The sequence below is a fragment of the Pituophis catenifer genome, unplaced genomic scaffold (assembly GCF_029215685.1).
Source record: "Pituophis catenifer annectens isolate HBS135680 unplaced genomic scaffold, rPitCat1.0.hap2 SCAF_11, whole genome shotgun sequence".
In the NCBI taxonomy this organism is placed as follows: domain Eukaryota; kingdom Metazoa; phylum Chordata; class Lepidosauria; order Squamata; family Colubridae; genus Pituophis; species Pituophis catenifer.
In genome coordinates this window covers 8,731,852-8,755,857 of record NW_027256891.1, presented here as the reverse complement: position 1 = coordinate 8,755,857, position 24,006 = coordinate 8,731,852, and the positions used below count along the sequence as shown (strand labels likewise).

The following is a 24,006-nucleotide window of genomic DNA, read 5'->3' as shown; positions in this document are numbered from 1 at the left end:
CCCGCTGTCGCCAGGAATTCATTTGGCACAAGCTGGACGTTCGCCGGGCCCTTAAAATTTATGTCGCCCGCACAGCTTCCTTCCGAAGGTCAGAAGCCCTTTTTCTCTCCTTCCAGCCCTCAACTATGGGCTCACGGGTCTCCTCCGTAACTATAGGGAGGTGGCTCAGAGCTACCATCGCACTGGCCTATGAGACGCAGTCCCTGCAGGTGCCATCTAACATCAACCAGGAGCGCCTCCACCTCAGCGGCCTGGTCCACTCAAGCCCCTCTGGATGAGATCTGCCGAGCCGCCACGTGGTCTTCGGTTACTCCCTTCATCAGGCGCTACCGTCTGGATGTCTATGCGTCGGCGGACGCAGCCTTCGGCAGGAGAGTTCTGCAGCAGGTCCGGCCTCTCCCTCCCTAGGAGACATCATGCTTTGGTATGTCCCAGGCATGACTGCCGTGGGCGCCCTGTAGGAGAATGGGCGTTGGTCTTACCTGATACGCCTCTTCTCTGACTGGCGCCCACGGCAGTCAGCCCCACCCTTTCCGGCCGTCCCTGGGTTCGGTGGGTGGGTAGCCTTTATTCTCTACTTTGTTTTACAGACACGCCAGTCTACTGGACAGCTTCGCCTCAAAACTGGAATACAGCAGGAAGGGGCGGTGCTGAAAGTTCCAGTTGACTCGGTCCTATTGGATGACAGCCGTGTCAGTACCCAGGCATGACTGCCGTGGGCGCCAGTCAGAGAAGAGGCGTATCAGGTAAGACCAACGCCCAATTTCTTTCTAGGCACTGGATAAATTAAACAATAAAATAAGTATCTGCAACATAAAAATTGAAATACATGCAAATGCCAGCATAATGTTTAATATATAGAATGACTTAGCAAAACTAATTAAAGAAAAACTGGAGTTGCTATTGTCTCGTGGGAATTAAGGGCAGATGTAGATTCAAAGCACAATGAACATTTCAAATCCTACGGGAACCTTTGAAAAAGTATTTTCTTTCAGTCTCCTTCAAACCTTCCAGTGGGGAAGTTCTTGCAGACAAAGAAAGGTTAAATTAATAAATAGCTAGGAATATACAGGCAGTCTTTGACTTACAACCATTTGTTTAGTGACAGTTCAAAGTTACAACACACTGAAAAAACACACTGACTTCTGATGATTTTTCACACTTATTTGGTTGCTGTAAACCAATGTTTCCCAAATGTTTCCCTGAAAACCCTTTATCAGAAAGTCCTCTTTACCCAATAAAACACTTCGTGATTGGGTAACGAATTTGTCTGTTGTTACCGAAAGAAAAACCACTTTTGCCCAATTTTGGGAAATTTACCCAATTAATACTGCAATAAACTAAGCTGCAAGGTCGAAATGTTGCAGAAGCTTTCCACACATGGTATGTTTTTCTGACTCACCCAAGCAGAAGTCACAAAGAAGAATGGGCTGCACCTATATCAGAGATCTTCAAACTTGGCAGCTTTAAGACTTTTGACTTTAAGACTATGCCAGCCAGCTATGCTGACTGGAGAATTCTGGGCATTGAAGTCCACAAGTCTTAAAGCTGCCACGTTTGAAGACCTCTGACCTATATTGTGGTTCCTTTAAATCAGGATTCTTACTTAAAGTGATACAAAACCTGGAGGTTGCACTGGTCTCAAATTAACAAAGTGAGGCTGATGCAGAGAAAAACACAGGCTGAGAGAACTACACCAAAGGTCATTCCCTTGCAGAGGAGCAAATAAACAATCTACTAGAATCTAAAAGATCTGATTCCTCAGACCTTAATTAAAGGGAATCATTAAAGAAAATGGGATATTTTTGGAAAAGAAACACAGGTAGTCCTCAACTTACGACCACAACTGAGCCTAAAATTTCTGTTGCAAAGCAAGACAGTTGTTAAGTGAGTTTTGACCCATTTTGCAACCACTCTTGCCAGAGTTAAGTGAATTTCAGCAGTTGTTAAATTAGTAACATGGTTGTTAAGTGACTGGCCTCCTCATTGACTTTGCTTGTCAGAAGGTTGCAAAAGTTGATCACATGACCTGGGACACTGCAACTGTCATAAATACATGCCAGTTGACAAGTGCCTGAATTTTGAACACATGACCATGGAGTGGCTGTAATGATCGTAAGTGCAAAAAACAGTCGTAAGTCACTTTTTCATTGCTGTTGTAACTTCAAACTGTCACTAAACAAATGATTGTAAGTCAAGGTCTACCTGCAATGGGAATTCAGGTTAAGCAACACTTTATAGTAGTGGAAGTTAGTATGAATGCAGCTTCTCAACTGACCCAGCTCCTCATTTGAGGTGATGAAAGCTTCTCAAGGAAACCACAAACTGGTCACAAATCATTGCTCTACTTGACAAAGTGGGCCAGTGTGTGATCTCATTAGCAAGAGGGGAGTTTTCTTCTGAGGCTCTTGCTCCTTAAATTCATAAATTAATGGACAATTATGGCAGACCATCAATTTGCTTTACAAGAAGAGTTCTTGGCATTAATTTACCAGGGTTGCCTAAAGAAAAATTAAAGGCTCTAGAGCAAATCAAGTGAAGCTACTTCCAACTGTCAGGGCAGAAGTCCACCCTGGTCCCTTTGTCCTCAAAGGAGGGGGAAAATGGCAGGTGGTAAGAGCTGAGATTCCTGTTCTGAAGGATGGCTAAAGGAGGTCTGATCCCCACAACACCTATCATCTTTGAGACTCCAAGCTGATCCTCATCTACAATTCTGTGAGAATTCTGGGGCTTGACGTCCACATTTCTTAAAGTGGCCAAGGCTGAGAAATACTGGTCTAGAGAAATGAGAAAACAGGTAAAAACTACGCATAGGCTAAAGTTATGCCCAGGGACACAAGAGAATTATGTTTCCCATTTAAAGACCTCTATTGTTCTATTAGGTTTTTTTAAAAATATGGTTTCATGCTTGTAAAGTCTGGTTCCAAGAGAGGCTGAGTCGATCAATTTATGGAAGATTTTCAGAAGGCCAGTAAAAGTGTCTCTTGCTGTTGTTCTTAGGCTTTTAGCACTGGCCAACCTTTAATTGACAATTGGCTCATAGGACACCTGACAGCAACAAAGCAAGTGGTGGATATAAACTTACAATATAACCTTGCACTGGAACAACCCTTAGCAATGTCTTTTAAATGTGTCTACTTAAAAGCAAGAAGCGCCTTGAAACCATTTATATTACAGAACAAGTACCATATAAAATGTTAGGCTTCCTTGCTTGCACGTATTAAAGCAGAATTACTGTATTTTTTGGAGTATAAGATGCACCTTTTTCCCCCCTAACAGAGGGTGAAACTTTAGGTGTGTCTTATACACTGAATGTAGCCCCGCCCACCCACTGGCCCCCACCCTTTGGCCTCTGCCTCCCAGCAGTTTACCTCCTTGCAGCAAGCAGCAAGAAAAAAAAAGCTCATTTCAGCTTCAGCACAGCCTAATTAGCACAAGTTGATTGGATCAGCCTCCTGACTCTCAGCTGTTTTGCGGGGCCTCTGCAAGGAGGTAAATTGCAGGGAGCATTTTTTTTTTCTTGTGCTAATCAAGCTATGCTGAAAACGAAAATGAAAGTAAAGCTGGCTATTTGCTATTCCCTGCAACGAGACAAAATTGCTGGGAGGCAGAGGCAGATTTCTTTTTCTTGTTTTCCTCACCAAAAAAGGCAAGTGCGTCTTATAGTCCAGAGCATCTTATACTCCGGAAAATACAGTAGGTTTTGTATATGAAACAGGCAGTGTGCTTTGCTATGTTCATAATTTCCCATTCAATGGAACATTTTGGTTCTTAAATACCAGTGTACCTCGACTTACAACACAACTGTTCAAAGTTACAACAGCCCTGAAAAAAGTGATTTATGACCATTTTTCTCAGCTATGACCATTACAGCATCCCCATTGTCATGTGATGAAAATTCAGATGCTTGGCAACTGGTTCATATTTATGATGGTTGCTGTGTCCCAGGGTCATGTGATCCCCTTTTGTGACCTTCTGACAAGCAAAGGCAATGGGGAAGCCAGATTCACTTAACAACCATGTCACTAACCTAACAACTGCAGTGATTCACTTAATTGTGGCAAGAAAGGTCATAAAATGGGGCAAAACTTACTTAACTAATTTCTCACTTTTAGCAACATAAATTTTGGACTCAACTGTGGTTGTAAATCAAGGATTATCTGTATGTAGAGAAATATGGTTTTAATAGAGATATGCAGGTACTGTTGCCTAGCAAAGGGCCTAAATCATTATTTAAGTGCAGAATGCCCAAACAACATTCATCAATGGCTCAGACAGACCTAATTTGCTAGTATATAAGGAAAAGGAAGAAATACAGCACATTCAGACTTGCAAGATTCTGTTAATTATAGCCAATCTCAATAAAAGTAGTTCTAGCCTTCCCATGGAGTTCATTTCCTGATCTAGAGTTCCTTACCTAGTGAGTTGCAACATCCCATCTTTAAATAAACAAATAACCAAGAATTGTCCATAATTCAAGACCTTGGTGCCTTCCGCGGTGCCCTGAAGACCTTCCTTTTTCAGCAAGCCGGGCTGGCTTAATGCTTTTTAAATGTTTTTAATATGTTTTGTTACTGTTTTTTAACTTTGGGGCCAAATTTATATATATCTTTTAAAATTGTTTTTAATGTTTGTATCTATGTTTTTTACTTTGGCTGTACACCACCATGAGTCCTTCGGGAGAAGGGCGGTCTATAAATTTGATAATAATAATAAAAAAAAATAACTGAAGGGAAATTATTATTTGCTTGTTCTTTAACACTTAAATTACAAGCATTTTTACACTGATCTAGAAGTGTTTGCACCTTAAAAAAAATGTCACCAGCCTATTCTTGTTACTTTCCATGAATACATATTAGATATGAACATAATATTCAGAAGATCTCAATGGTTAATCAGAGATATTTTACATTTAATTAAAATAATACCATTCTTTACATTATTGAAAGAAGAGAAGGGAAAGGTTATCTCTACATCTTTCTATTAATGTAATATCCCAGAGTTTTAAAAAAAATTACATCTGAAAACCAACCTATCAAAATAAATGAATTTGCACAAAATGGCAAGTAATTTAGTTATATGAATGAGAAAAAATTTGCTAACAAGAGTCAAAGCACATCTATAAGAAGGAATAAACCAAAATTTATTGTCAAAAGAGCAGATTCTGGTTCAAACTTGTGTGCATATCTGGAATTATATTAAACAAAAAAAACTCATCCGCAAGCAAATTGTTTGGATTTTTTTGTGAAGTCTGCAGAGCTTTTTAAAACAACAATTACTCACTCATATATAAATGACAACAGCTTTGCATGGGTTCCTTCTTACTCATGCAATTCTAAATTCTAGCTTACATTTACATGTGGATGCAGCCCCAGCGTGAGCAAAAACAATACAGTGGATTTCAACTATTACTACTTTCCCTTGGTGACAACTGCTCTCAGCATGGTTGGGTTGTATTCCTAATCTTATACCATAATGTAGAATGAGGAAAAAACACCATGCTCTGTCCCAAATATGTACAGGTAGTCCTTGACTTACAACCATTCATTTAGTAACCATTCAAAATTACAAGGGCACTGAAAAGGTGACTTGTAACCATTTTTCACACTTACGATCGTTGCAGCCTCACCACGGACATGTGATCAACATTTGGGTGCTTAGCAACTGGCATGTATTTATGCTTGTTTTCTGTCCCGGGTTCATGTGATCACTATCTGCAACCTTCCCAGATGGCTTCCAACAAGCAAAGTCAATGAGGAAGCCAGATTTGCTTAATGACTGTGTGACACATTTAATAACTGCAATGATTTGCTTAACAACTGTGGCAAAAAGATCATACAATGGAGCAATTTTTTTTTTTAGCAAACTGCCTTGCTTTCTTAGCAATGGAAATTTCGGGCTCAATTGTAATTGTAAGTCAAGGATAATCTGTATTCTTTTGTGAGTCCAAAGCAAAAATGATAATAAAACACAACAAATAAAATAAAATAAAATATCACGTGACCTATGCACATGTAGTTTTCTTGTGATACCTGCTGGCAGACGAGTGTCTACTTCTTATGTCTACAACTGTTAACAAGAGTAAGAGGTGTTAACTAAATCCAACAAGCCCCTATGCTGGAAACAAAGTATTTCTTACTCCAAGGAGTCAATTTTAGACCTATATATTCTAGATCAGCGGTCCCCAACCTTTTGGGCATCAGGGACCAGTTCCGTGGAGAGAGTGTTTCCATGGACCGGAGGGGGCGTGGTTTTGTGTGCTGCTTGAATCCCATGGATGGGGCTTCCCTTGTTTGCGTGGGGCGGTTTCTGGAATGCTGTGGCCAGGTACTGGTCCACGGACTGGGGGTTGGGGACCCCTGTTCTAGATCTATTAAGCACTTATAAGAATGTCTCAAAGGAACTTTTTCAAGTTCTGAGCTGAAGAAGCTTCTTGGATGAGAAACGAAATGTCTTCAAAGAAAACCAAGAGAGTCCAGTTACCTCTTGAAAAAGTGCCTTTGGGACAACCATGACCTGAATGACTGAGAATCTCCATAGTTACTTTCAAGAATGAAAACTGTATTTCCAAGTACCGGATAACAATTTATTGGAACATCTTCCCGGCTTCATACTCTGTCTTCAGAGCTCAAAGGAAAACCAAAAGATCTTTTTATCTTGCTTAAGATGAACTCCTAACGTTCCCATTCAAGAATTAATTTAGCCCGAGATGGGAGGCATCCCAGCTCAGCCACAGAGCAATTCTTGCATTTCACCTTTCATTTCAAAACGTTCTGTCTTTCTGTATTCCCACCGAGCCAGTCAATTTAATCAAGGTGCCGTTAAAACTTACAGCCCATGATTCACGAGCTAGGCAGAAGGCCACACTTTTCAAGCATGGCTCATGCATAGAAAAGTGTCACAAAAGGCTTGGCCTGAAGCAGTCTGAACATCATCACTGCTCAACAGGCATTTGATCACCAGACTTTGTACTTGGTTCAGAAACAAAACACTCTAAAATAAGGGCATGGTTTCTAATGCCCAGGAGGCTCCCAGGTACAGAAAAATGTGATTTCTACATTTAAAAGGAAACTGCAAGGAATTATTAAAAAATGACCTGGCAAGTTTTCTGGTCTGGAATCGAAATAACAATTGATTGAACAATCTGGCAAGGACCCAGGTGCTTCCAAGTTCTGCATAGCATACTGAGATGCCAGTTGGGAAAGGAAATAAAAAGGAAGTGGGGAGATTCGGGATAGGAAAGAGAATGGGCTATGTTATAGTATGCTATGTAGAACCTGGAAGCACTTGGATCTGTTTTAGTGTTTAGAGCACAGAGTCAGTGTCTGGCCAGATGTCTCCAAAGGCCAGGCCCATCTTGGCTTGGATAATAGGAACTTTTGCAGTCCAACCTCCTCTGTGGGGACGTTGCAACGGTCTTAAGTGTAAAAAATGGTCATAAGCGATTTTTTTAGTCCCGTTGTAAACTTTGAATGGTTGCTAAACAAATGGCTGTAAGTCAAGGACTACCTGTACACTTCTAGTCCTTGGATTCCCCAATGAGGAGTTGGATAAATGATTAAGAATCATCATCTAGGGCACTAATCAAAGAATACACTGCCCCTATCAAATTCTCCTCCAACCCCCAAAGTACAACACCAGCTCCAAATGCTACCTTTTGTTGCGTTGATGAAAACTACACCAAGAAAGGCAACAAGACAATCACAAAAATGAACTAGCTTAGATGCAGTCCAGGAAGATTCTGGATCATGAAGAGTTCTTGCTACTTCCCTAAGTCAACAGGTTTTCACTCAAGAACAAGAATGTAACCAAAGAACAATGAGGAATAAGAATGAGGCAAATTAAATGAAATGTAGCTGGCAGGAAGTCCTGGTTGGAGAAATGGGAGATAATGCCAGCCATTTTGGATTGCTGGACTGTTTTGAATTTTTTCACAGACTAACTTTTTTCTACTTGTCTTCAAAAAAAGTAATAGAACTGAAGTTGTCTGCTTTGGGCAAAGAAGCATTAGAAATCGGTAAATGCTAAAGTTACAGGCTACTTCAGCATTTAGGATTAAGCAAACAAACCCAGGTAACAAGACTTGGGAATGCTTGGAAAAATCCTAGTGGGGAGCAGAGGCTCAGAAATTCCAGTGGGCCAATTTAACAATATAAGTGATAATATATTACAACTCTCTTCAAAGTGAAGAGAACAACCACCAAGTCTTACCTAGTAAGTGTGTACTCCCTGAGTCCTGAATGCAGGTTCATGGCAGAAAAGGTACCTATACATCCACGTAACCTTTTATCTCGACCAATCTTCCACGTTACGAAGAGCGGGCTGTGAAATGAGAGAGAAAAAGAAGTATGACCAGGGTGCTACCCATCCCGGAGAGCCAAACTGTGCCTGTTAAATGGTGTTTCTCCCATTACCAAAACATCTCTAATGTTGGCTTCATGCACCCTTTTCTAAACTCTTTAGAATATTGGTCTCGGTGCTTTCTAAGCTTGCTAGCCTTCCTGAAGACATTTCATTACCATACTAAGTAACATCACTGGTGAAGGTAGGAATGGGATTTATTGGCTGTTTATATATAATTTGTCTTACTAGCTTTATTGGAGTATTGTTTCTTTTCAGATTACTTTTTGGGCACTGTAGTCTTTCTTTTGTGATTTTCTTGCTAATCTGGAGATGATTCCTGCTTCTCTGGGTTGGTTAATAGGGGCGTGTGGAGAATACGTAGATATTTTTAGACCTATTTTCCTGTTTTCCTTGACTTTGGTTGCCTTCTTTATTGAATGGCTTAGTAGACAGAGCATATATGGAAAACCAGTTTTGTCTAATGGTTCAAGCACCAGGCTAGAAAATGGGAGACCGGGACTTCTAGCGCCATCCTAGCCATGAAAGCCAATTGGATGATCTTGGGCCAGTCTCTCAGCTCAAACCACCTCACAAGGTTGTTGTTGTGGAAAAAACAGAAAGAGGAAGATGCGTTGAGTATGTTTGCCATCTTGAGTTATTTGTAAAAATAATAAAGGCAGGATATAAACAAACAAGCAAGCAAGCATCCTGTATGCTCTACTCCCTTCTGGGCTGATGTTAAGGAGCCTGTCTGCAGGAAGAGAAGCAAGCTCACAGAACACCATCAGCTGCATACATGTTTTACCAGGAGAATATGTTTTACCCAATTGTACGTAAATGATGCTATTTCAGCACTGTTGAATATTCAGCATTATTCATAACAAATGAACGGGGAATGTTTCATAACCAGTTTTGGGCAAAAATATTTATTTGATTAGTGTAAAAGGAGCCCACTGCTCTTAGGGTCAAAGACAAAACCAAAATTATATTTGATTCCAATTAATTTCAATCTAAGGACATTGATTACATCATTCCCATATTTTTAATAATTTTCTATTTCTGTCCTATTTACAGTTTGGCTTCAATTAAGAGAAGCTGAAACTAAGCTTTTCAAGGGGCAATGGTTTGAGTTGGGATAAATATTAGCATTTTCCTTCTACCGTTCATACAGTTCACTTTCCTTTTTTTTTTTTTTATGAATGTGGAACAGGGTGTCCCACATATTATTTGTAGTCATACTGAGCAGATGGCTGTTAGCATAAAAATGCACAAAGCTTCCCAGATCACACCAAAGGCCTACTAAGAAGTTCAGCTCTCTGTTTCCAAAATGGCCAACCAGATATTGTGAACAAAGGCCATAAACAGGAGGAAACACTCTTTCTCATGCAACCCCCCCGCAATATTAGGCATAGATTAAAATACTATAACATTGAATTATTTGATTGGTTTTCACAGAAAGGTTGGATGTCAACAGAGAGTGATTGGAACTTTAGTTTGGTCTAGTGGTTAAGGCATCAGATGAGAAACCAGGATATGGTAAATTCTAGTCCTGCCTTGAGTATGAAAGCCAGCTAGCTAACTTTGGGCCAATCACCAGGAAATGGTGAATTCTAATCCCACCTTAGATATGAAAGCTGGCTGGGTGATTCTGGACCAATCATCAGGAAAGTGAGTTCTGGTCCCACTTTAGGCATGAAAGCCGGGTGGATAACTATTGTCCAATCTCCAGGTGACTGTGAGTTCTAGTCCCGCCTAAGGCATGAAAGCCAATTTATGACCTTGGGCTGGTCAGTCTCTCAGCCCAGCCCACTTCACAAGTTGTCGTTGTGGGGGAAATAGGAGGAGAAGGAAGTATTGTGTATGTTTGCTGCCTTGAGTTACTTGTAAAGAATAAAGCCAGGATAAAAAAAAACCTAATAAATAATTAAAACCTCAAATCTCTAGGGCTATGCACACCCAGTTCTATTTGATTTTATAAGGTATCATACAAAATACAGAAGTTGGAAGGGACTTTGAAGGTCTTCTAATCTAACTCCTTGCTCAAGCAGGAGACCCTATACCCGTGATGGCGAACCGGTGGCACGCGGAGCCATATTAGTGGGCATGCCAGCTCAGCTCTGGGGCGCATGCGCGTGCCGGCCAGCTGATTTTCGGGCCTTCCGGGCCCACCAGAAGTAGGGAAACAGGCTGTTTCCTGCCTCTGGAGGGCCTGGAGGGGGGGGAGGCCCGTTTTTCTTTCTTACCTGGCTCCAGATCCTCTCTGTGTATCTGGGAATGGCAAAAACAGCCTTTCCCACTCCCTTGGAGGCCCTACGGAGGCTCAAAGGGCCCATTTCCCCACTCCCGGTGGGACAGGAAGTGACTTTTTTCCTGTCCCCAGCCTCCAGAGACTTCTAGAGAGGCTCCTACAGACTCCTAGAGAGGCTCCTACAGACTCCTAGAGAGGTTCTGGAGGCTGGAGACAGCAAAAAATGTCACTTCCTGTCCCACTGAGAGTTGGGAAATGGGCCCTTTCAGCCTCCGTAGGGCCTCCAAGGGAGTGGGAAAGGCTGTTTTCTCCCTTCCCAGATACACAGAGAGGATCTGGAACCAGGTAAGAAAGAAAAACGGGCCTACCAGGCCATCATGTGCCAGGAGCGGGGGGGGCGGGCGAGGGGGGGGTTTGCACACACATGCGTGTGGGCACGTGCGCGCGCAACCCTCCCCCGCCCCCCCCTCTCCTGGCACGCAATGGCAAAAAAGTTAGCCATCCCTGCCCTATACTATTTCATACAAGTGGCTGTCCAGTCTCTTCTTAAAAGCCTCCAGTGATGAACCACCCACAACTTCTGAGGGCAAGCCGTTCCACTGGTTACAATTTTTGTCACTCTATACTAGACAGGCAGAACAATATATAACTGACCCTCTAGTCACAGAACAGATATAGCAAGATCAATTAGCAGCAAACAAGCAGACGTATCTTGATCAGCTTCTGCTGAGAGAAGATGAAAGAAAAAAAGGCCACAAACAGTAAATTTCCACACTGAGAAACTACTGTAGATAATTATAGGGTAATTTAATATGTTTAAGCTGCTAATTTTCAAGGTTCCTGCTGTGAGAGAACTGCTAGTAATAAATAAACTTGATCACTCTTAAGAGTGCCATCCATAAGCACTGCACTTTACAAAAATGGTGTTACGTCATGGCCATAAATGAATTGCACTATATGAGGATAAAACAGATGAAGAAGTAGTAGAGACAGGTGGTATTTGTGACTATGGCATTTAGAAGTAATTAGGCTTAGCAGCACAAAAAGGTTAGGTGTTTCTGTTATCACAGGTACTTTTTAATCTGCATAGCCAATTAAACAAGAGAGAAGGCTTGCCAGTCCTTAAGGGAGACATGACCAGGAACCCATCTCGTGCATAAATGCTACAGGTGGATTCCTTCCAAGGTACGGTTTTTAATCTCCTTAATTAAAAAAAAACCCTTTCTGAGATGAGAATGGCGTTCACCTCCAAGCTGAATTTTGAAAAACCCAAAGCTTGCATCAAGCTATCAAATACTGGTTTATGCCTATGACTTCATCATAGTTTCCAAGCTTCATTTGAAGAATCACAGGTTACAATAAAACACGTCCATTCTCCTTCCAAGTTCTAAGCTGAGCTTAGTATCAAAAGATTAGTTCTTTTGTTATATAATTGTCATTAATACTTTTAAACAAGAAGATAAAAATTAACAACTTAACATAAAAAAGACAGAAGGAAAAGAGAATAAAAGAAAAAGCAAACAGCGCAAGAAAAAGAAAAAAGATATAAGGCTTACGATATTCTTCACAACAGTTATAAGTAGAAATACAGTATCTACAGTAATCTCTCTCCCTCTCTAAAGTTATATCATTTTATCCTTCTTTCTATAATCTATCCTGTCTAATCATCAAATCCATAAATCACGTTCATTGTTTTCATTTTTATGTAAAATGTCCAAAAGAAGCTTCCAGTCACCAATAAATTATAGAAAGGAAGGCAGAGCTGGGGGGTGGGGTGGGGAAGGGGAGAGGAGTTAAACAAATCATCAGTCTTCAGCAGGTGTTTCAAACTGGCAGCCCATGGGCCGGATGAGTCACACACAGACCATGCCCATCCCAGCTCCGCAAAGGGAAAAATGTCGTGAAACATCACGTGACAACAATGTGATGTGGCAAGTTTGACACCCTTGGTCTGTAGCTGTGATGGCGAATCTATGGCATGCGTGCCACAGGTGGCACGCGGAGCCATATTAGTGGGCACACCAGCTCAGCTCTGGGGCGCATGCGCGCGCCGGCCAGCTGATTTTCGGGCCTTCTGGGCCCACCAGAAGTAGGGAAACAGGTTGTTTCCTGCCTCTGGAGGGCCTGGGGGTGGGGGCGTGGGGAAGGCCCGTTTTTCTTTCTTACCTGGCTCCAGATCCTCTCTGTGTATCTGGGAACGGCGAAAACAGCCTTTCCCACTCCCTTGGAGGCCCTACGGAGGCTCAAAGGGCCCATTTCCCCACTCCCGGTGGGACAGGAAGTGACGTTTTTTCCTGTCCCCAGCCTCCAGAGACTCCTAGAGAGGCTCCTAGAGACTCCTAGAGAGGTTCTGGAGGCTGGGGACAGCAAAAAATGTCACTTCCTGTCCCATTGAGAGTTGGGAAATGGGCCCTTTCAGCCTCCGTAGGGCCTCCAAGGGAGTGGGAAAGGCTGTTTTCTCCCTCCCCAGATACACAGAGAGGATCTGGAACCAGGTAAGAAAGAAAAACGGGCCTACCAGGCCATCATGTGCCAGGAGCGGGGGGGGCGAGGGGGCAGGGGGTTGCGCACACATGCGCGTGGGCACGTGCGCGCGTGACCCTCCCCCACCCCCCCCCTCCTGGCACGCAATGGCAAAAAGGTTAGACATCACTGGTCTATACAGTCCTTTCGTTGCCAACTGTTCTAGTCCTCTTGAATTCTGTTGATCCTTATGTGGTGCCAATTTAGTACTGAACTTTAGTTGACCAGATTCCTGTGTACAGTCTTGACCAATAAATCTTTTGAAATACAACTTAACCTATGGCTCTGACTCTTTGTGCCGGACATAAATGTACAGTAGATAACTTTTCTCTAATCAAAAAATTCAGTATCTATTTCAGCAAAATCTGTCACCAACCCTTCTTCCATATGAGTAGCATCTTCTACCTCTAGTTCCAAGATGATTTCTGGTTTTTGCAAAATGAAGCTGAATATGGAAAATATTCCTTTTAAGAAAAAAGGAATTCAGGACAGTCCATTTATGCTATGAAATCAATCTTCCTGCTCCATGTGAAACCCTTGAAAAATATCTATGCTTGAGCACATTTAATGCTGTGTCCTAAATCAGTGGCCCTCAACCTTTTGGGCACAAGGGACCAGTTCCATGGAGAGGGAATGTGGTTTCACCTTCTGCCTGCAACCCACGGGTGGGGCTTCGTTTGTTTGCACGGCGTGGTTTCTGGCATGCTGCGGACCACTGCCGGTCCACGGGCTGGGGGTTGGGGACTCCTGTTTCTAAGTAAGGTGTCCTGCTCTGCTGAAGGTTCATGGTTATTTTCATTTGATTTCTTAGCAGGCATCACCAGAATTTTTAAAAAATTAATAATAATAAATTTGTAAATGGAATGGACTTAATCATCATGTATATAAAACAAACTTCAATCCTACAAATGCTGACCTTCTATTCATGCTTTTCTGTTGTGAGTCAAAAAGATCTGTATTAATAGCAGCATGTGAAGTATTTAAATTGTATTTCTAAAGGTCAGATTAAGAGATTCTTTGCCTTAACGGTCAATGACATAAGAATACAGTAGCTGTTTTGCTGAAGTGATTGGCAGGTACCGCTTATGGTTCGGAATAAGGAATTGGGAAATCATGCTTCCTTACTAAATCGCTAATTGTTTCCTAGTCCTTAGCTGACTGTACATGTCCATAAATAGAGAATGTTATATGGCTATATTGGTTTAACTGGAGTCTAAATCAGTATCAATGTTTGTCAATTATGAAGGATAACAAAATCGTTTGAAAATCAGAAGATAATGCAAACAGGCAAAGAGACTATGGCCATTTATCAACATAATAAACACGGTGATTACGATATTATGAAACTCCAAATAAAACCTCGGTCTTTGATCAACTTTCTTAATACTAAGGATAACCAATGCAACTCAAAAAATAGACTCTGTTCTCTCTTATTCATCTGCCAAGAATACCTTTTGTGCTGTAAAAAATTCTAGGAAATGTTGCATGGCACATTTCAAGTGATAGAAGAATGACAGGCCAGCTAATTCTGTGTGAATTGAAAATACATTTTAATGCATTCTGAAGAGTAAATATTGTAAAGCATAGGAAAAAAGGAAGGGAAGGGAGGGGAGGGAGGGAGGAAGTTGCTGCTAAATTTTCTAGAATCCCAGCAATTGTTGAGATGCTATTTGGAAACCAATGCCATAGGCCAGTGATGGCGAACCTTTTTTGCACCCAGTGCCCAAACCAGAACATGCATGCATGTGTGCGTGCTGGAGCGCTGGAAACCCGAAGACCAGCCGGCTGGTACGCCAAAAACAGCCCGAAAAATGGCCTGAAAATGGCCCGGAAAACAGCCTGTTTTTTGGATATTTTGGGAGCCATTTTCAGGCCGTTTTCCAGTGCTCTGGCGCCTGCAAAGACCAACTGGCCAGTGCACATGTCCGCACGAGAAAGCAGAAGAGCAGTTGTTGATGGTGCGCGTGCCCACAGAGAGGGGTCTGCGTGCCACCTCTGGCACGTGTGCCATAGGTTCGCCATCACGGCCATAGGCAATATTTGCAGAATCCTGTGTTATTCGTAGCAACGAGTCCTCTCTGGATAAAAGCCTTTGGAAAATGCTACACTATTTCCCTTTAATTACTTTTTTAAAATATTAAAATAATTAAATAAATTTAATTAAAATAATTAAATAATTTTTATCTTTTATTCTTTAGTTTTGCCTCTTCAGACCTGGATTCTGTTATGACATTACTTTATATCACACAACAGGGGACTCTTAAAGTTTCTTTTAAAAGAATGGATGCTTCAGTGCTGCTACCTTAAAGCAGAAAGCAAACAGGAAAGAGATTAACAAGTTCATTAAGTATATTTTTGTCTTGGAAACATTTATTGGCTAAACTAAACTTAAAAGTTTATTTATGAATTTATAAACTGCTTCAGGGGAGGCTACTTTAAGCAGTGTTGAGAGGCATGGATTTAGAGTGCTTAGGTTCCAAAGGATTTCTGGAACAGACAAGTTTTTATGAGCTTTTAGAAGATTAGGGGAGTGAGTGAACCCTTAACTCAGGATGGCTTTCTGAAGTTCCCATCACAATCACATAATACACCACCTCTTCTACAGAGCTAATATCACTGTGAGTATCCTCTTTCTGCACCATGAATTTACTTTTACAGAATACTACATTATTTTAAAAGGCAACGAAATGCAAGTACAAGTAGTCCTTGAGTTACAACAGTTCATTTAGTGGCCATTCCCATGTAACATCCCTCTTGCGCGAGCTGCACTGACTCCCGGTGGTCTTCCGGGTGCGCTTCAAGGTTTTGGTTTACCACCTTTAAAGTGCTCCATGGCTCAGGACCTGGGTACTTGCGGGACCGCCTACTACCACCAATAGCCTCCCACCGGCCGGTATGCTCCCATAGAGAGGGGCTCCTCCGGGTGCCGTCAGCCAAACAATGCCAACTGGCGGCCCCCAGGGGGAGAGCCTTCTCTGTGGGGGCACCTACTATCTGGAACGAGCTCCCCCTGGAGATACGGAGGATCCCGGATCTGTGCACCTTCCGCCGCACTCTAAAGACCTTATTATTTCACCAGGCGGGCCTGGCCTAATTTTCTCCCTCTTTTATAAAAGATTTTTAATTTTTAATATCTTTTAGTATTTTATATATTCAAATTTTAAAATTGGTTTTAAATTGTTTGGGGTTTTAATTTGTCTGGGCCAAAACTATTTAATTTGATTTTAATTCTACTTTTAAATTTTGTATGTATGTATTTTATTGTTTGGCTGTGCACCGCCCTGAGTCCTTCAGGAGTAGGGCGGTATAGAAATCAAATCAAATCAAATCAAATATCAAATCAAATCAAATCAAATCAAATCAAATCAAATCAAATCAATCAATCAATAAATAAATTCAAAGTTACAATGACACCAGAAAAAGTGACTTATGGCTGTTTTTCACACTTACGACCATTGCAACATCCCAATGGCCACGTGATCAAAATTCAGATGCTTGGCATCTGATTCATATTTATGAGAGTTGCATTTCCTAGGGTTATATGACCATGTTTGCGACATTCTGACAGTCAATGGGGAAGCCAGATTCACTTAACCATGTTACTAACTTAATAACTGCAGTGATTCACTTAACAACTGTGCTAAGGAAGGTTTCAAAATAGGGCAAAGCTCACTGAACAGCTTTCTCACTTAGCAACATAAATTTTAGACTCAATTTTGCTTGTAATTTGAGGACTACCTGTATTATAGCTGTCATGTCATATCCCCAAGAACGGACATTGACTTACCTCTGAACGTCCCTTTTGAGTACGCTGCGACTCCAATCCATGGATTGGGGAACTCTCCTCACGTTGCTGGGGAACTGAGTGCAAACTTTCTTGGCTGGCCACGCCCTCTCTGTGTCACTCCCGTCAGTCTTTTCTCACAAAGATACAGGAGCTCAAAGTCAACTAGAATCTCAACAAATACAAAAAACATGGAAGTAACTCTGGAACAGGAAGCCCAAACACGGGCGGGTATGGATTGGAGTCGCAGCGTACTCAAAAGGGACGTTCAGAGGTAAGTCAACGTCCGTTTTCAAGTACGCTGCTCCTCCAATCCATGGATTGGGATATACCCAAGCTTATAGATCCTGGGCGGGAGGCTGACTGTTCCCTGCGCCCCGGGATTCGGCCACTTGTTGCAAAACCCTACGGCCAAAGGATGCCTCCGCAGCAGCAAACGAATCAATTTTGTAGTGTCGTATAAATGTCGAAACAGACGTCCAAGATGCAGCTCGACATATATCAAGAACTGAGGCCTGAGTTGCCCAGGCTGCTGAAGTCGCCGCACTGCGAGTAGAATGTGCATAAACACCCCCCGGAACGGTCCTGCCCGTGCTAGTATATGCTGTTGAGATGCAGGCCTTGATCCAGCGACCTACAGTAGTTGGTGACACTTTCTTCCCCATAGTGGATGGGTGGAACGAAACGAGCAAGGCCTCAGTACGACGAAAGGACGCGGTTCTTCTGACGTATCTGCGGAGGGCTCGTCGCACGTCTAGAGTATGCCAGTTCTTTTCCCTAGGGTTCCGAGGGTCCGGGCAAAAATTTGGCAGAATGAGCTCCTGGGCCCGGTGAAACCAGGAGTTCACCTTTGGTGAGAAGGAAGGTTCCAACCTCAACACCACTCTATCCGGAAAAAACTGACACAGATCGCTTCGAACTGACAAGGCGGTCAGCTCGGAAATCCTCCTCGCTGAAGTTATCGCAATTAGAAAGGTAAGTTTGAAGGTTAAGAACTTCAGCGGTATAGAAGCTAGCGGCTCAAAGGGAGGCGAGGTGAGCGCTTGGAGTACTAGGGATAAGTCCCAAGTTGGGAAACGATGTACCACCGGCGGTGAAATATTGGAAGCACCATGCAAAAAACTCCTGATACGAGGGTTCTGCGTCAAGGAACGGTGAGGTTCACACACTAGCACAGTTGCAAGTGCTGCCACCTGGCGTCTCAGTGTGGCAGGTTTCAGCCCTTTTTTCAGACCATCCACGAGGAAATCTAACACGTCTGGGATGTCGGCCGAAGTCGGATCCACATGGTGTCCCGAGCACCAAATCGAGAAGGCCTTCCAATAAGCTTGGTATATACGAGACGTCGAAGGCCGCCTGGCAGATTGGATAATTTCAATGGCCGAGTCAGAAAGTCGGTCCTTCTTCAGCAGCCGCCTCTCAAGTGCCAGACAGTCAATCGGAGCCACTGAGGCTCTGGATGAACGATGACCCCCTGGTGGAGAGAGACGACATGCTGAGGTATTGTCCATGGAGGTGATACTGAAAGGTTCAATAGGTCCGCGTACCACGGTCTGCGCGGCCAACAAGGTGCCACCAGCAAGATTTCCGCCTGTTCTGACAACACTTTCTGGATCACCTGAGAGATCAAGGGGAGTGGAGGAAATGCGTACAGAAGCCCGACTGGCCACTGGCACCTCAACACGTTGTAACCCTCCGCCCCCTGGCACTGGTAGTGGGTGAAATATCTTGGTAGTTGCGCGTTGCTGGGCGTGGCGAACAAATCTATGAGCGGCTTTCCAAAACGTCGAACTATGTCCTGAAATACGTCCGGATGGAGTTGCCACTCGGCCGGGTCGATGCGTTTCCGGCTGAGCCAGTCCGCTTGTACGTTGGAAATTCCGGAAATATGATCTGCTCTTAGAGATGCCGTGTGACGTTCTGCCCAGGTCAAAAGCAATTCCGACTCTATCATGAGGCTCCGGGATTGAGTGCCTCCCTCTCGGTTTATGTGAGCCTTGGTTGTCATGTTGTCCGTCCGGATCAACACGTGACGGCCCTCCAAGATAGGACGGAAATGTCGTAGAGCAAGGCGAACAGCTCTCAACTCCAGCCAATTGATGCTGTTCGCCTTCTCCGACGGAGACCAATGACCCTGGACTACGTGCTCCAGAAGGTGCGCTCCCCAGCCCCCCAGACTGGCGTCTGATGTTAGGACCAGTCGGTCGACTTCGAGGAAGACACATCCCTTGAGAAGTGCGGGAGAGGTCCACCACATCAGTGATGACCGAAGTTGAGGAGGAATCTGAACTGACGACTGAGAATTGCTGCAGTTGGTTTTCTGAAACGGGAGCAGGAACCACTGCAACGGTCTCGCATGTCTGCGTGCCCAGGGAACGATCTTGATGCAGGACACCATTTTTCCTAAGACCTGGGACAGACGAAGCAGTGAAACCCTCTGGCTGGACGCAATCTGAGAGACCGATGATTTGATGTCTTTGATGCGATCCGGCGACAGAAATACCTGGCCCTTGGTTGTATCTATCACCGCCCCCAGATGGAGAATCCGTGTCGTTGGTACCAGATGACTTTTCTCGTGGTTTATGGTGAAGCCGTGATTCTGAAAGACTCTGAGCACTGTCTCTATGTCGCTCGACGCTTGATGCGGAGAAGACGATAGGACAAGGATGTCGTCTAGGTAACATAGAAGACGAATTGGTAGAGATCTCAGGGATGCGGCTACCAGAGAGACCAGTTTCGTAAATGTTCTGGGAGCGGAAAAGAGACCAAAGGGCATCGCACAGTATTGATAATGGAGAGAGTTGTATTCGAATCGCAGGAACCTGCGATGCGCCTTATGGATCGGAACGTGTAAATAAGCTTCCCATAAATCCCCCGACTGTAGCAGATCGTTCCGTCGGACACATGCCAGAATCGACGAAAGGGACTGCATCTTGAACCTGCGATACAGAATGTACTTGTTCAAGTGCTTCAGATTCAAAACACCTCTGTATCCTCCCGAAGACTTGGGGACTAGGAACAAGATGGAATAGAACCCTTTCATCTTTTGGGATTCGGGCACCGGTTCTATGGCTTTGATGGATAATAAATGAGCAATCTCCGCCTCCATCAGACGTCTTTGGTGTAAGACAGGAGACACCGGGCAGCGACGAAAGCAGCTGGGCGGGTCCCCGACGAATTCGAGACAAAGACCTTGACGAATGGTGCGCCGGATCCACTCCTCGGTCGTTGAAATTTGCCACTGATGAAGAAACAGCTGGAGACGACCACCAATGGCAATTAGATGTTGTGAGTCATTTGCCACGCTTAGGGGGGCGGGGACCGCCACCCCTGAAGGGACGCTTGGAAGATGATTGTGAGCGTTGTTGGTCTCGAAAGGACTGACGCTCCTGGAAACGGTCACCGCCGTGACCCAATGGTCGTTGAGCATAGGAACTGCTCTGTTGAAAAAAGATGTCGCTGTTGCAGCCTTTATCGCCCAAGCGGCCGCCTGATGTGCTTTACGAAATCCCATTTCAGTTTTTCTTTCGTCGACTTTTAAACCGTCCATAGCATCCGCTGGCACTACTGATGACGAAGAAAGGCTGGCTACGGGTGCGTCTACCGTTGGTAATGCTAGGATATCCTCCAACTCCATCGCCGCGCAATAAAGCCGCTTGTCCAGGTTACTAGGAGCTGTCAAGGAACCTGGCTGACCGAAGGCACTCTGGATGACATCCGCAAAAAGTGGTGGGCAAGGAATAGCGTCTTTCTCCTGCTTAGCCACCTGAAACAAGGCATCATGAGTGGATGAAGCCTTGGTAGCTGTGTCAGAAAGAGGAGCAGTCAATAGTCCAAATTGAGTGGTCACTTTAGCTTTGTGTAAAAGCGATTTAAAGACAGAAGGACGAAACAGTCCAGTAAACGATGGTTTCTCTGGTGGTAGGCCTTCGTCCTCGGAGAATTCCATGTCCTCCGGACACTCCTCCTCCTGGTCAGACGCCTCCGAAGAGACACATTCGACTTGGGATAATCCCGGTGCTTTGGGGCGAGTGGGGATTTGGGCCGGTGGCTTCGATAAACTGGAAGCTGTTTGAAGAACGCCCATGCCTTGTTGTAATCCGGCCGCTAAGATCTTGGCCAATGCATCAGACAACATCGACTGCAAGTCCATCTGGCCAGTGTGCTCGTCCGGTCTCAGCCCAGCAGCTGTCGGGGTGAAAGTAGCCGACAGACCTGGTCTGGCACGATCCGGATGGGCCGTCTGTTCCAACAAGGACACGTCAGGCAAAGACATAGAAACACCCCTCACTGTTTTCAAATTGGAAGAAGTAGACGGGTGATGGTTATTGGCCCCAGAAGTCTCCGAATAAACTGAAGAGGCACTGGAATGGTCTTGGTAAGCCTCAGACCTTGTTGAGGTCGTGGGACAGGTGGTCTGATCCCTGGCTTTCTTTGCTCTGGCGAACTGTTTTTCAAGCGCCTTATGACGCTGTAATTCAGATCTGTGCCGACTTTCAAGCTTTGCAGCCTGAGATGATTTGGATGATGTCAGATGTTTGGTTTTGGAACGTTTCTTCCCTTTTTGTTGGTTTGCCTCAGAAGGCGGAGCCACATCCTGTTCCCCGTCGGATGACAAATCCAAATCCGCCATTATGAAAGGCAGCTGTAGGAATTACACCTATCAGCAGAGGCCAGTCCGAATATAACGGTTGTAAAAGGGAGCCCTGGGCCAATAAGCAGAAATCCCCTTTATTGAGGAATTGTTCTCAGAGCCCTGCGTCCCGTTAATTTCCAGGTCTTATAAGTCTGGCTTCAAAAGTCAGAACAGACTATCCCCAAATTCGCCGTTACTCACGCACTCTGAATGGCGCCCAAAATGGCGATCAGGAGAGCTCGGTCTCCAAAATGGCGACCGCAGTGAAAGGGGCCGAAAACTAGCCTTACTTGCCGAGCAGGGGCTGGGCACCAACTTCTACAGCTGTCGGGGGTTTCGGCCATGCAGGCTTGTTTCCAAGGGCGCCTGTAACAGTCTTGAGGCTAGCGGCGCTAAAAACGGCCTGGTTGCGAAGATCGGCGACGATCCAAAATGGCGGCCGGCAGTCCCGATCGCCCACAATTGACAGCTTGGGGAAGCCTGGACTTCAGAGCCTGTCAAAGGCATAGACAGACGCTCCGGAGCCGCCCAGAAATATCGGAGCTGAGGCGCTCGTGGTTATCCCAGCTCGCCAGGAAACCAACGAAGTGCCGGCAGCTAAGGGTGATCGCGGATCCGCCCAGCCGGGTCGGAATCCGGATAGCTGCCTCGAAAATGTTTAAGGGGAAGGAACGTAACGCCCTGGAGCCCCAGGCACGTTATCGCTCCCCCAGCAGCCTCACCAATCCCACGCTGCAGCTCCAGTTACACAGAGAAGGCACAAAAATAATAAACTAAAATAAAAACCGAATTCAGAATTAGCCAAGAGATTTTTCTAGGAATCTAACAAGAGCTAAGCAAAATTACAAGTTCCCTCAGTCACTGAGTGAGAAAGACTGACGGGAGTGACACAGAGAGGGCGTGGCCAGCCAAGAAAGTTTGCACTCAGTTCCCCAGCAACGTGAGGAGAGTTCCCCAATCCATGGATTGGAGGAGCAGCGTACTTGAAAATTTTTAATTTGTTTTAATTTGTTTGGTTTTAATTTGTCTGGGCCAAAACTATTTAATTTGATTTTAATTCTACTTTTAAATTTTGTATGTATGTATTTTATTGTTTGGCTGTGCACCGCCCTGAGTCCTTCAGGAGTAGGACGGTATAGAAATCAAATCAAATAAATAAATAAATAAATAAATTCAAAGTTACAATGACACCAGAAAAAGTGACTTATGGCTGTTTTTCACACTTACGACCATTGCAACATCCCAATGGCCACGTGATCAAAATTCAGATGCTTGGCATCTGATTCATATTTATGAGAGTTGCATTTCCTAGGGTTATATGACCATGTTTGCGACATTCTGACAGTCAATGGGGAAGCCAGATTCACTTAACCATGTTACTAACTTAATAACTGCAGTGATTCACTTAACAACTGTGCTAAGGAAGGTTTCAAAATAGGGCAAAGCTCACTGAACAGCTTTCTCACTTAGCAACATAAGTTTTGGACTCAATTTTGCTTGTAATTTGAGGACTACCTGTATTATAGCTGTCATGTCATATCCCCAAGAATATATCAGACGTTGCCATCTGAAGAAGGCTTAACCTCCTTGACTGGAAGCAAGCCGACATTTGTGGTAGCTGTGCTTCACCAGTTAACTCAGCAAATGGAAAAACTGCTAATCAGAGTAGTTAAAGAATTGGGCGGATTTATGGATAAATAAATTAAAGGGCAATGATGCAACTCTTTAACAGATTGGACTGAAATATGGAGAAACACAGCCGAAGATTAAGAAATTTATGCCACACACACACACTGGCATTTGATCTTTCGTCTGTCAAGAAGCAAAGTCCAAGCAGGCCAATTCTCCAGAGAGCATGCTTTAAAGTAGCCCAAACAATGAAAATCAGATTACAGGGCAGCCAGAAATATCTGTTTGGCAGTTGGGCTCCTTCCTAGAGATGGGGGAAAATCAAAGTCTAATAAAAACTGCACATACTTTAAACCTCCAACCCAAGCTGTAAAATACCATTTAAATGTATTTTTAAGAATTCAAACATAATCCTCCCTTAACAAACCAAATCAATCATGTTGAGATCTGTATCCCACTCCAAACCTTCAGTTGCTGGCTACTCGAATTACAATAAAATGCCTTTAATCAATGAAACTGCTAATACCAAAGTCCACTATAAAGCAAATGATATTTGGAGAGAACAAACACCCACAAAAGAATAAGGATGCAATACTCTATATAGATATGCCTACTTCAACGGTGGCTTGGTGTTTCCTACTTGTAGATGATAATGCAGGCATATGGGAGAAAAGAGGATGAAGTCATGCAAAGATGTGGAGAAAGTCACTTAGATAGTCTTTGACTTACGACCAACTGACAACTGAGCCCAAAATTTCCATTGCTAACCAAGGATGTTCTTAAGTGAGTTTTGCCCCATTTTACAACCTTTCTGAAGTGAATCCCTGCAGTTAAGTTAGTAAC

General features: G+C 43.8%; 1 protein-coding gene across 1 annotated transcript in view; it reads right to left on the bottom strand.

The window, feature by feature from the left end:
• Positions 1-24,006, bottom strand: part of AMMECR1 (AMMECR nuclear protein 1) — a 116,854-nt gene that overhangs the window by 51,752 nt on the left and 41,096 nt on the right. Inside the window, exon 2 of the mRNA XM_070952077.1 lies at positions 8,212-8,322. Within this exon, the coding sequence (XP_070808178.1) occupies positions 8,212-8,322 (111 nt within the window). The remainder of the gene's footprint in view (positions 1-8,211; positions 8,323-24,006) is intronic.